Source organism: Schistocerca cancellata, chromosome 2 (genome assembly GCF_023864275.1).
Source record: "Schistocerca cancellata isolate TAMUIC-IGC-003103 chromosome 2, iqSchCanc2.1, whole genome shotgun sequence".
NCBI classification, from domain to species: Eukaryota; Metazoa; Arthropoda; class Insecta; order Orthoptera; family Acrididae; genus Schistocerca; species Schistocerca cancellata.
Genome location: NC_064627.1, coordinates 678,570,137 through 678,583,756, shown reverse-complemented (window position 1 = coordinate 678,583,756; position 13,620 = coordinate 678,570,137). Strand labels below are relative to the sequence as shown.

General features: G+C 40.1%; 1 protein-coding gene across 1 annotated transcript in view; it reads left to right on the top strand.

The window, feature by feature from the left end:
- The first annotated feature begins 629 nt into the window (after positions 1 to 629).
- The window catches only part of LOC126162419 (arrestin domain-containing protein 3-like), a 171,482-nt gene continuing 158,491 nt past the window's right edge, over positions 630 to 13,620 (top strand). Inside the window, exon 1 of the mRNA XM_049918918.1 lies at positions 630 to 1,082. Coding sequence (XP_049774875.1) covers positions 971 to 1,082 — 112 coding nt within the window. The 5' untranslated portion in view covers positions 630 to 970. The remainder of the gene's footprint in view (positions 1,083 to 13,620) is intronic.

Sequence of the window (13,620 nt, the reverse complement as noted above, 5' to 3'; positions counted from 1 at the left end):
GAATAGTGAGGACAAGATAGATTAATTACAGCACGCAGAGAGGCATTTGAACGATCATTCTTCCCGCACTCCACACGTGAAACGAACGGGAAGAAATCCTAATAATTGGTACAATGAGACGTACCCTCAGCCAAGCACTTCGCAGTCGTTTGCCGAGTATAGATGCAGAGTATAGATGTAGATGTTCACCTCGATGTATGTGTGTACGGTACTATAATAGTGCGAAAGATAAATAAAATCGGTGAAGGTTTGTATACGTTTCTCTTACAAAATACAAAACTAAGCAAAAATAAGTCAGGTCACGGCAAGCAGACCTTATACATGGGTTAACAAAATAAAAATGAATATTCTCTCTTTGTTTGTCGTTTGATTTCCAACATAGTTTTTTTTAAAAAATGACTCAGCTTATGTTACAGTGACATAGGTAAGACGCTATTTAATGCGAATGATTTATTATTACGTTTTGGATACTGATGAGGCGGGAGGTCTTTTTGGATGCTCTCTGTAAGTAGCTACTCGTTACTTCGATTTCCTGTGGCTCTGCTACGTCCGCGCCTGTGGCGCTGCTGGATCGGGCAAAACAAAACAAGCCGAACTGCGCAAGACGAGGCAGTCACGTGACGCCAGCGTCCTTCATCGACACGCCGGAACATTCTTATCCTGGCAGGCGTCAGGCAGACGGAACTCGGTTTAGTAACACGTAAAGCGCCGATGATGATAGGCACCGTTCACAGTTGGTGCGAGTATTGCCGTTTAGAGTACAGTGTAGATCGTTTCGGCGACAAACCCCAAAACGCGGCGTTTCACTGAACACTGTGTCACATCAGAATCGCCCTGCAGTCTTACGCAACTAACATCGGACAGCGAGCTCTGGTCATTCAGTTTCGCTGCTTTTGGGTGTCTCTGCCCTCTTGCATTTTTCCACTTCCGATCCAGTTGTTCGAATTAAACGTTGCGACAGCGGCAGAGAATGGTCCGGCAAATTCGTATATACCTCGACAATCCTATAGCGACGTATTACGGAGGCGATACTGTAACGGGAAAAGTATTCGTCAAAGTAGACGACGAGGAAAAAATCCGCTGTAAGTATAATAACGGACAGTTGTCTCAGACATGAACGTGTTTGTGATGCTGGCTTGTTAATTGTTACCTATATTTCTTTCAGTTCTTAGAGGTTAGTTTCCACTCAGTCCATATGATACTGATACTGGTAGCAGGAAAAATTTAACCGAACAGAAAACTGTCATGAATTATAAAAACTAAACGTCAAGCTACTAACAACTAAAAACCATATAACAATTTTGCATGTGTTTTAACAAATGCCTAACTTCATGCAACATCTTCCATGGTAAACCGCTCGTGCTTTTCTCAGCTTGTTCAACAGGTGACTGCCTATAACGCTGTGTATTGCCTGAAAGTAACGGATTATACTATCGGTTGAGCCTTTCTTTAACACCTGTTCATCAACATATAAGGGCGACTGTTATTACTGCGGTTTAAGCTTATCTATGCGAGTGCTTTGTCATTGTTTGCTGCGAGTAATGTAACATATTACGATGTATAAAATAGTAGTAGACTTCAAGAAATCCGTATTGGTAGAATTTTTTTCATGTTGCTATACCGTGAATGCTGGTTTTCCTTTCTTTTACAGAAATAGAATGAGCGTTTGAAAGGTCATAAGAGATCAGGAAACCCTCTTTCATGCTTCCTAAGAGTAAAAGTCTATATCTATCTCTCGGACTACCTTTATATTCTTTAAAAAATAACTGGTAGGACGCAGTTTCAATCTAGCACATAAGAAAACCACCCAAAACCAATAGTATAATTCCGTGTGTTCTGCAGAGTTGTTGTTTTCCATTTTACGTACAATATTTCAACGACTCATCCAGCTACGATCTTCAGGAGCTGTGAGTTGTGCTGTATGTGTACTCGCTGCCTGGTTGGAGTTCAGGCAGCGAGTACACATATTAGTCGTCCACAGTTTATTGCCCCTGGGAGCGGGGGCACTTCGGTCGGCTTATCGTTGGTTTTTGTCGTGAAATTTCACGAGGACACGAGAACCACTTGATGCTATACGCACAAGTGTCCTGAAAGCATTCACAGTGCGGTGGGTTTTCCTTTACACAGCACTGTACTTTTTATTGCAACGTTACCGCATGTTTCCGATAACGGTCAGGGTGGGCAAGTGCAATAGTATTGTGGTCGTGTAGTAACAGCAAAACTCCTAACACCTTAAGGATGTAGCTGGGTAGTTCGTCGACATTTTATGCATACGATGAAAAAAACTCGGCAGAACAGTTAGAAGCATACCATTCGTCAATCACCCCGAGAGAATGCGGGAGGTAATATCCGAAAATCATTTGTTCACTATCTTACATGACCCTGAAGCAATTTCATTGATACACAAACGAGAAATTGAGCTCCAGACGAAAATCAAACGTGTTGCAACACGCTCACCAATGGAAAGAAATTAGCAAACAGAACACCTCTGTAGTCTTTTAAGATGTCTTCCTTGAAATGGATATAGACAGACAAATGGCAGGTTATAATTATTATGTTGGTGTAAAAGTTCGTGGCTTTTTTGTTTTGCATGTTTGTATTGAGGTTGCTATCGGTTTATTTATGTTGTCATTTTTTTATTTGTAGTTCACTGTCGCTATTTGAGTTTACATATTGTCATTTTATCATTTGGAGATAGTAGGCGGAGCTGCGGATTGCAGAAAATGGAGTGCCAAGTGGAAAGATCGAAACATTTCCGAAATATTCATCTGTTTTGAATTCATTAGAGGGGTGACGGCAGCGGAGGCAGCCAAAACATTTGTGCCGTGTATGGGGATAATACCATCGGGCAGAGCACGTTAATAAAATCTTTTATTCGTTTTAATGAGGGTTATTTTGACATTAGTGAATCTGTACGTTCTAGAAGACCTTCAGGATTTGATAAAGATATCTAAACGCATTAATCTACAATGATCCACAGCATTGCACTCGAGAGCTGGCAAATGTGATGAACTATGATCATTCCACCGCCGTGCGACATTTACATGCAATGGGGAAGGTTCCAACAAAGATTGGTGTGTTGGTACTGCATGCTAAGAGCTAAAATCATATAAATCAGCGAGTGGCCATATGAGCATCTCTGCTTGCTTGTCATCAATTAGCTCGTCAGCAATACCGGCCATTCCTAACTTGTCTTGTTACTGGTGACGAGAAAATGTGTCTTTACGCTAACATAAGAAAAAGAAAGGAACGGTTGTGCCCAAACTATTCGTATATAGATCTGTGCACATCAGCAAAAGATAATATTATGCATCTGGAGGAGCAGCGGCGAATTGGTGTGTTACGAATTGCTTCCCCAAGGTGTGACCATGACTGCTGAAATTTGTTGTCAACAATGAGACGTCTTGCATACGCAGTCCAAGAACAACGCCCAGGGAGACTAGACAAACATGAACGCTATACAGGAGTTGGGAAGTCATTCCGCAACCACCGTATTCACGTGATCTTGCGCTCTGAGATTTTTAGCTTTTCCGCTCTCTACCGAACAACCTTCAAGGAACTTCCTTTCCGGATGAAAACGCGCTCTGGACATGGCTCGACGAGTTCTTCACCTCAAAGCTACGTGATTTCTACGCCGCGGAATTTAAAAGTTATTCCAGCGTTGGCAGACTGTTGTAAATAGTGAAAGAGAATATATTATTCACTAAAATCTCTGTTATGTGTGTTTATTCAACTTATGGGAAAACGCCCCCCCCCCCCAATGAACCATGGACCTTACCGTTGGTGGGGAGGCTTGCGTGCCTCAGCGATACAGATGGCCGTACCGTAGGTGCAACCACAACGGAGGGGTATCTGTTGAGAGGCCAGACAAACGTGTGGTTCCTGAAGAGGGGCAGCAGCCTTTTCAGTAGTTGCAGGGGCAACAGTCTGGATGATTGATTGATCTGGCCTTGTAACATTAACCAAAACGGCTTTGCTGTGCTGGTACTGCGAATGGCTGAAAGCAAGGGGAAACTACAGCCGTAATTTTTCCCGAGGGCATGCAGCTTTACTGTATGATTAAATGATGATGGCGTCCTCTTGGGTAAAATATTCCGGAGGTAAAATAGTCCCCCATTCGGACCTCCGGGGGGGGGGGGGGGATTACTCAAGAGGACGTCGTTATCAGGAGAAAGAAAACTGGCGTTCTATGGATCGGAGCGTGGAATGTCAGATCCCTTAATCGGACAGGTAGGTCAGAAAATTTAAAAAGGGAAATGGATAGGTTAAAGTTAGATATAGTGCAAATTAGTGAAGTTCGGTGGCAGGAGGAACAAGACTTCTGGTCAGGTGAATACAGGTTATAAATACAAAATCAAATAGGGGTAATGCAGGAGTAGGTTTAATAATGAATAAAAAAAATAGGAGTGCGGGTAAGCTACTACAAACAGCATAGTGAACGCATTATTGTGGCCAAGATAGACACAAAGCCCACGGCTATTACAGTAGTACAAGTTTATATGCCAACTAGCTCTGCAGATGATGAAGAAATTGATGAAATGTATGATGAGATAAAAGAAATTATTCAGATTGTGAAGGGAGACGAAAATTTAATGGTCATGGGTGACTGGAATTCGGCAGTAGGAAAAGGGAGAGAAGGAAACGTAGTAGGTGAATATGGATTGGAGGTAAGAAATGAAAGAGCTGGTGGAATTTTGCACAGAGCACAACTTAAATCATAGCTAACACTTGGTTCAAGAATCATAAAAGAAGGTTGTATACATGGAAGAATCCTGGAGTTACTAAAAGGTGTCAGATAGATTATATAATGGTAAGACAGAGATTTAGGAACCAGGTTTTAAATTGTAAGACATTTCCAGGGGCAGATGTGGACTCTGACGACAATCTATTGGTTATGAACTGTAGATTAAAACTGAAGAAACTGCAAAAAGGTGGGAATTTAAGGAGATGGGACCTGGATAAACTGATTACACCGGAGGTTGTACAGAGTTTCAGGGAGAGCATAAGGGAACAACTGACAGGAATGGGGGAAAGAAATACATTAGAAGAAGAATGGGTAGCTCTGAGGGATGAAGTAGTGAAGGCAGCAGACGATCAAGTAGGTAAAAAGACGAGGGCTAATAGAAATCCTTGGGCAACAGAAGAAATATTGAATTTAATTGATGAAAGCAGAAAATATAAAAATGCAGTAAATGAAGCTGGCAAAAAGGAATACAAATGTCTCAAAAACAAGATTGACAGGAAGTGCAAAATGGCTAAGCAGGGATGGCTAGAGGAGAAATGTAAGGATGTAGAGGTTTATCTCACTAGGGGTAAGATAGATACTGCCTGTATGAATATCAAGAGCTCAGATGGAAACCCAGTTTCTAAGCAAAGAAGGGAAGGCAGAAAGGTGGAAGGAGTATATAGAGGGTTTATAAAAGGGCGATGTACTTGAGGACAATATTATGGAAATGCAAGAGGATGTAGATGAAGATGAAATGGGAGGTATGATACTGCATGAAGAGTTTGACAGAGCACTGATAGACCTGAGTCGAAACAAGGGCCCAGGAGTAGACAACATTCCATTAGAACTACTGACGGCCTTGGGAGAGCCAGTCCTGACAAAACTCTATCATCTGGTGAGCAAGATATATGAGACAGGCGAAATACCCTCAGACTTCAAGAAGAATATAATAATTCCAATCCCAAAGAAAGCAGGTGTTGACAGATGTGAAAATTACCGAACTATCAGTTTAATAAGTCACAGCTGCAAAATACTAACACGAATTCTTTACAGAAAAATGGAAAAACTGGTAGAAGCGCACCTTGGGGGAGATCAGTTTGGATTCCGTAGAAATGTTGGAACACGTGAGGCAATACTAACCTTACGACTTATCTTAGAAGAAAGATTAAGAAAAGGCAAACCTACGTTTCTAGCATTTGTAGACTTAGAGAAAGCTTTTGACAATGTTGACTGGAATACTCTCTTTCAAATTCTGAAGGTGACAGGGGTAAAATACAGGGAGCGAAAGACTATTTACAATTTGTACAGAAACCAGATGGCAGTTATAAGAGTCGAGGGGCATGAAAGGGAAGCAGTGGTTGGTAAGGGAGTGAGACAGGGTTGTAGCCTCTCCCCGATGTTATTCAATGTGTATATTGAGCAAGCAGTAAACAAAAGAAAAATTCGGACTAGGTATTAAAATTCATGGAGAAGAAATAAAAACTTTGAGGTTCGCCGATGACATTGTAATTCTGTCAGAGACAGCAAAGGACTTGGAAGAGCAGTTGAACGGAATGGACAGTGTCTTGATAGGAGGATATAAGATGAACATCAACAAAAGTAAAACGATGATAATGGAATGTAGTCAAATTAAATCGGGTGATGCTGAGGGAATTAGATTAGGAAATGAGACACTTAAAGTAGTAAAGGAGTTTTGCTATTTAGGGAGTAAAATAACTGATGATTGTCGAAGTAGAGAGGATATAAAATGTAGACTGGCAATGGCAAGGAAATCGTTTCTGAAGAAGAGAAATTTGTTAACATCGAGTATAAATTTAAGTGTCAGGAAGTCGTTTCTGAAAGTATTTGTATGGAGTGTAGCCATGTATGGAAGTGAAACATGGACGATAAATAGTTTGGACAAGAAGAGAATAGAAGCTTTCGAAATGTGGTGCTACAGAAGAATGTTGAAGATTAGATGGGTACATCACGTAACTAATGAGGTGGTATTGAATAGAATAGGGGAGAAGAGGAGTTTGTGGCACAACTTGACAAGAAGAAGGGACCGGTTGGTAGGGCATGTTCTGAGGCATCAAGGGATCACAAATTTAGCATTGGAGGGCAGCGTGGAGGGTAAAAATCGTAGAGGGAGACCATGAGATGAATACGCTAAGCAGATTCAGAAGGATGTAGGTTGCAGTAGGTACTCGGAGATGAAGAAGCTTGCACGGGATAGAGTAGCATGGAGAGCTGCATCAAACCAGTCTCAGGACTGAAGACCACAACAACAATGGGAAAACGCTACGAACCCAATAAATTTCACACTAATTTTCCTGAATTCTAATTACTGGGAAATAACCGAGTCTCTAATGAACTAACGACATTTGTGGAAAAAACAGCATTTGTGAAATACTGGGCAGTATGTTGGTACGCTAGCATCCGAAACAATCTCAGAGTTTGTTAGTTTTGTACAGACAGTTTTTATTTGTGTTTTGACGCATCAGAAAATTTCTTACGGTGTTGACTTGCTGCAGTTGCATTTACAGAGAAAAAAGTTTTCTCACGCCTATTACACTCTAAAATTTCAAGTAGGGCTTTATTCAGTTTTCTGCCCATTTGTGTTATTTCAGTTTTTTGTTTCCTGCGCGGCGTTATATGAAAGCAATTATTCTTGTGGACGCATCAGAATCATACGTGACATGTTTTGTTAAAGTTTTCAACAGAATATTTAAAATAATGCTGCACACCAGTATATTGAAAGTTGTATACAGATTAAAAATATTTTTGTTGTTTCTCGTTCCTAAGCATTTATTTTAATCTATCTCTTAAAACAGGGCCTTTAAGTCAGTCGCTAGTTCCCGTTCTCATAATTAGTAATAATGATTGTTGATCAGAGAGTTATCCGGAAATTAATCTTTAGTTGGCTCTGAAGAAAATGGAAAAATAACTGAAGTAAATTTATTAGATAAATCTTAAAGACTTTACCTTTGGATTACTTCTCTAAATCAGTATTCAGATGTAAGAATTTATTATATTTTTAAGGAGCTGAAAAATATCCTCAGCATAAAATTTTGCCACCTGTGCGGCCAGCCCACGAACTTGAACTTCATCGTCCGAGGACTATGGGAACCAAGCCATTTTTTCATGTGCATGAAAAGGTGAAAACCATTTAGAGATACGTCTGGGCTGTAGGGCAGCTAAAAACGTCCCATTGGAACTAAGGGCACAGTGTGTGCACGAACATTGTCATGCACAAACACGCTACCGGAAGTGAAGGGACCGCGTTGTCGGTTTTCTTCATACGTCATAGTGTTACTGTTGTCGTTTTCAGTCTGAAGACTAGTTTGATTCAGTTCTGTATGCTAGTCTATCATCATCAGGCCTCTTCATCTCTGCATAGCTACCACAACAGTTGAACCAACTCCAGTCTTTGCCACCTGTCACTGCAACCGAACAGAAGCATCCACCACCATCACTACCTGTAATTGTGTATGCAAAAGCAATCAGGGTAAAGATGCAGGTAATCCGGCAATCACAACACAAGAGAAGAGCAAACCTTTCACATTGTGTATAGAGAAGGCAACCCAAAAACAAAGTGTCTCTCAACTCACCCTTTCCCCACCAGAAAAGAGGCAGTTACAGCTGCGTGACATTCGGGTCAAAAGGTGTCCCGGGGCCCATCAGGTGTAATACTGTCTGTCTGACAGATGAGGACATCATGAATTAAGGTGCCTTGTCACCAGATCCAAACAGCCCCTCCATTCTTCTGCCTGCTCTATCAGTGTCTCAGCATACAACCACAAAGAGAGGTGTAAATTTAAAGCTAAAATGGCTTACATACATCACTGAAATTTGAGTGGATACAGGATGCACGTGTAGTAATTGAGACTTCTTGTACAGGGCAGACCTTTCTGCCTGTGTCTTCAACACATTACTTTTTAAAAATACTGATGCAGCTGTTCTTATAGGATGTAACTTAATAGGAAAGGTGACCTCAGTGGTAACAGGGTAAAAGTAACAGGATGAAAGATGGGGTAGTGATGTTTGACACGTTCAGCTCATCGCCTGTGCCCTTTAGCACAACGTTACAAACAGTGGCTCTTGTGATAAACGCCCATGCTAATGTCATGGTGTGCACTGCGTACTTGACGACCCATGAGGCTGTTGGTGGTGAAATCCTCAAGCAGATTATTGGTAAACTGCCCTGTACTTTTCTCCTCGTATGGGATTTCAATGCACACAGTGCACTGTGGAGATCCAACCCATCTTGCCCTGGTGGTCGAGTAACTGAATATCTCAAACAGATTTAGAATATTGTTCTGGAAACATGGGTCAAGCCACTCATTTCAGCACTGTTACAGGACCGTCTACAGTCGTATACCTCTCGTCTTGCTCGCCTGATCTTTCAGGCTGCTGAGTGGCAGGTGCTTCACGACCTTAATGGTACTAACGAGTGACAGGGGAAGTTGGGGGCGGGGGGAGTGAGTATGGTCCGCACTCAGTACCAGCTGACCAACTGCTCTATGGGGGTGACAAATATTTCTGGGTTCTAAAGTATGAGTTGTAAAAATATATATTTTTTTCTTCATTTCATTCCTGACACTTGTGGCAGTGGGCGTGCAACTGGGGAGCATATGGACTGGGTCTAATACTTCTGCATCCACGCTGAAAGAGCGTGTAAACAAAAATTACTCTCACACAGTATTTAAGACAAGGATGTAAATGCATAGGGAGAATTGTTAACATAGTTTATCAGTGACTAAGCTTTGATTTTGTAAAATGTAGAAAACAGATCCTGTGATAGGGAAAGTGCTGTGCTAGTAAAAAAAAAAAATAGATTTTGAAAGGAGGAAATAATCGGTTTAGAGCCTCCTGGACCTAAAGAAACATCGTTACGCAAAATATGTAGCTGAATATATGTACTAACATAACTATATTAATTTATAGTTTCCTTCAAAAACAGATTTTATAGTCCTTCTTACATGTTTAGAACAAAGACACAGCTCTTCCTTTTGTTATAACATGAAACTGCGACAGCACTTTCTTGGGTGCGGTGCTCTTACCAGAACGGTGCACTGGTAGATAATGTTTCTATAGACCAAGATACATTTAATCAAATAAAAACCTTTCCTATTCATAATGGTCTGTCTGATCATGTTGCAGTTAGTTACAGTATATGACATAGCACCATACAGTAATGCAAAACAGTCCTCCAAAATAGTGCATTCAATTGACAATTTAACAGTTTAAAATTTTAGGATAAGGCTTCAAATGACTCTGAGCACTATGGGACGTAACATCTGAGGTCATCAGTCCCCTGGAACTTAGAACTAGTTAAACCTAACTAACCTAAGGACATCACAGACATCCATGCCCGAGGCAGGATTCGAACCTGCGACCGTAGCGGTCGCGCGGTTCCAGAAAAGAGCCTAGAACCGCTTGACCACACCGGCCGGCTTTAGGGAAAGCTTCCAACAGTTTGACCGGGATAAGGTGCACAGAGAACCTGATTCTAATTTAAAATTTAACCAATTTCATGATACCTTTGTGAGTATATTTGAAAACTGTTTCCCTAAGAAAACAGTGAAACGTAATTGCACGAAACCCTCTAAAAAACAAAGGCTCACTAAAGGGTTAAAATGTCTTGTAAACAGAAAAGGCAAGTGTGTCTTATAGCTAGAGGGATTAATGATCCTGAAACAGTGAAGCACTTTAAAAACTACTGAGCTGCATTAGGAAAAGTTATTAAAAAGTCCAGATGTATGTCCATTATATCTGAGATTATCCTCTCTGATGATAAAATTAAAACAATTTGGATGTTAAAAGGGAAACAGAGCAACCGAGAGCGCAGGAAGACTGTATTTATATCAAAGTTCGTTAACAAAAAAATCAGAAGTAAAAGTTTTTAATAATCGTTTTTTAACTGTTGAAGAGAAAATAGGATCCAGCTATTCATCAGAAAATGCAAGGCAGTATATGGAAGAGGCAATACCTAAGCAATTTGATAAAATTGAAATTTAACCCACCTCTCCTCCTGAAATGACGAAAATAATAAATTCACTTAAAAATTAAAACTTACATGGAATTGATGGCATTTCCAACAGTGTACTAAAAGCTTGTCGCCAACAGATAATTAGGATTCTCAGCCACGTGTGAAATACGGCGTTTTTCCAGATAAGCTGAAATAAACCATTGCTTAAAATAGCTGATGCTAACAACTACCGCCCAATCTGATTGCTGACAGCTTTATCCAAAACACTTGAAAAAGTGATGTACTCAAGAGTAGCTTCTCATTTTTGTAAAAATGGAGTACTACCAAACGTTAGTTTGGTTTTCAGAAAGGCTTTTTAGCAGAAAATGCTATATATGTTTTCACTGATAAAATATTAAATGCTTTGAATAACAGAATATCGCCCATTGGGATATTTTGTTATCCCTCAAAGGCTTCTGACTGTGTGAATCATGAAATTCTTCTAGATAAGCTTAAGAATTGTGGTATGATTGGGTATTGTGGTGAGTGGGACACTGCACATACGGTTTAATTCATATTTAAGTGGAAGACTGCAGAAGGTTGAAATTAACAGTACAGATAGTCTGCAAATATCAGCAGAGTCCTCTAACTTTGGAGATATCAAGACTGTTGTCCCACAGGGTCAGTTCTGGGTCCCTTACTGTTCTTTATAGAATGATGACTTGCCACCCTATATTCATGAAGATGCAAAGCTAGTTCATTTTGCTGATGACACAAGTACAGTAATCACACCCAACAAACAAGAATCAGCCAAGGAATTGTAAATAATGTCTTTCAGCAAATTAAGTGGTTCTCTGCAAATAGACTCCGACTAAATTTGGAGAAAACAGTATATACAATTCTGTACAGTAAATGGCATAACACCATTGATAAATATAGACTATGAACAGAAGTCTGTTGCTAAGGTAGAATATTCAAAATTTCTGAATGTGTGCATTGATGAGAAATTGAATTGGAAGAAACACTTTGATGATCTGCTGAGACTGTTAGGTTCAGCTACTTATGCTATTAGGGTTATTGCAAATTTTGGTTATAAACACATCCGTAAATTAGCCTACTATGCCTATTTTCATTCCTTGCTTTCATATGGCATCATATTTTGGGGTACTTCATCATTAAGAGAAAAAGTATTCATTCGACAATAGCATGTAATCAGAATAATAGCTGGCAGCCACCCAAGATCACCTTGCAGATTTTTATTTATGGAACTCGGAATATGCACAGTACCAATACATATATTTGCTTGTGAAATTTGTTATTAATAACCCATCACAAATAATAACGAAGTGCATAGCTACAACACTAGAAGAAAGCATGATCTTCACTATTCTGGGTTAAATCTGACTGTGGCTCAGAAAGGGGTGCATTATGCTGCCACAAAAATCTTTGGTCATTTACCAAATAGTATTAAAAGTCTGACAGACAGCCAACCAAAATTTAAAAACACATTAAAAGAATTTCTGAATGACAACTCCTTCTACTCAATACATTAATTTTTAGATATGAAGTAGTATCTAAAAAAATTAATCGTGTTGTGTAAAGAAAATTTAAGTTAAAAGGAAACAAGTCACATCATTATGAAATGTCGTATTCATGATCAATGGAATGTAAATGTAGTGTAACAATTTTTACGAGGGTTGTAACTCTGATAGTGGCAACTATTTATTTACAGCTCGTACAAAATAGATACGTGTTTCATCAAAGTTTTCTGACCTTCACGGCAGTCACCAGCATTGTGTATAACCCGTTGCCAGTGATTTCGAAGTCGCAGGATACTCTTAGCAGTGTCAGTAGTGTTGGCAGTTCGAGCGGCGCGGTCTATTGCCCGGCGAATTTGTAGCAGTTCTGAAGCGAATGCCGTGAAGTGTTTCCTTCGGTTTAGAAATAGAGTTGAACTCACGAGGGCTTAAGTGAGGGGTGTGCAGTAGGTGGTATAGCATTTAGCAGCCCCATCAGTCAAACAAATCAGTAACAGCTTGCACTGTACGTTCTTGAGCATTTCCTGCAAAATTATGGTCAGACCCTGCAGAAAGTGTCGTCACTTCTGTCTCTAAGCTGGTCGTAGGTTGTGTCCCAATAATGAACAGCATAGACATTTTCTGCAGGGTCTGACCATCATTTTGCAGGAAATGCTCAAGAACGTACAGTGCAAGCTGTTACTGATTTGTTTGACTGATGGATCTGCTAAGTGTTATACCACCTACTGCACTCCTCTGACTTAAGCCCTCATGAGTTCAACTCGATTTCTAAACTGAAGGAAACACTTCATGGCATTCGCTTCAGAACTGCTACAAATTCGCCGGGCAATAGACCGCGCCGCTCGAACTGCCAACACTACTGACACTGCTAAGAGTATCCTGCGACTTCGAAATCACTGGCAACGGGTTATACACAATGCTGGTGACTGCCGTGAAGGTCAGAAAACTTTGATGAAACACGTATCTATTTTGTACGAGCTGTAAATAAATAGTTGCCACTATCAGAGTTACAACCCTCGTAATTAAGTGAAACACTGAACAATGTCAAATAAAGAGGAAAAACACCGTCATGTTTGTTCAGGCGGTTCAGTTATGACGTAAGGGTTGAATAAGAATATTAGACGACATATTTTGGAACTGTAATCTAATGTAATTAGATAAGTACTTGCATAAGACAGAAATAACTAGAGAGAATTTTCTTGCCTATTCTGAAATTTCTACTAACGTATTTTCTTTATTGTCAAAATGTTTGCATAGTATACTCAGAATCATTATTGGTACTATTGTTTCAAGATGGACTACCGTTACTATGCGTCTGACATGACGTGAATATTGGCATCCATCTGTTATCGCGCTGACCTGCCGTAAGACAAAGTCTGCTAGAGCTCGAATAAAATATTTATTCA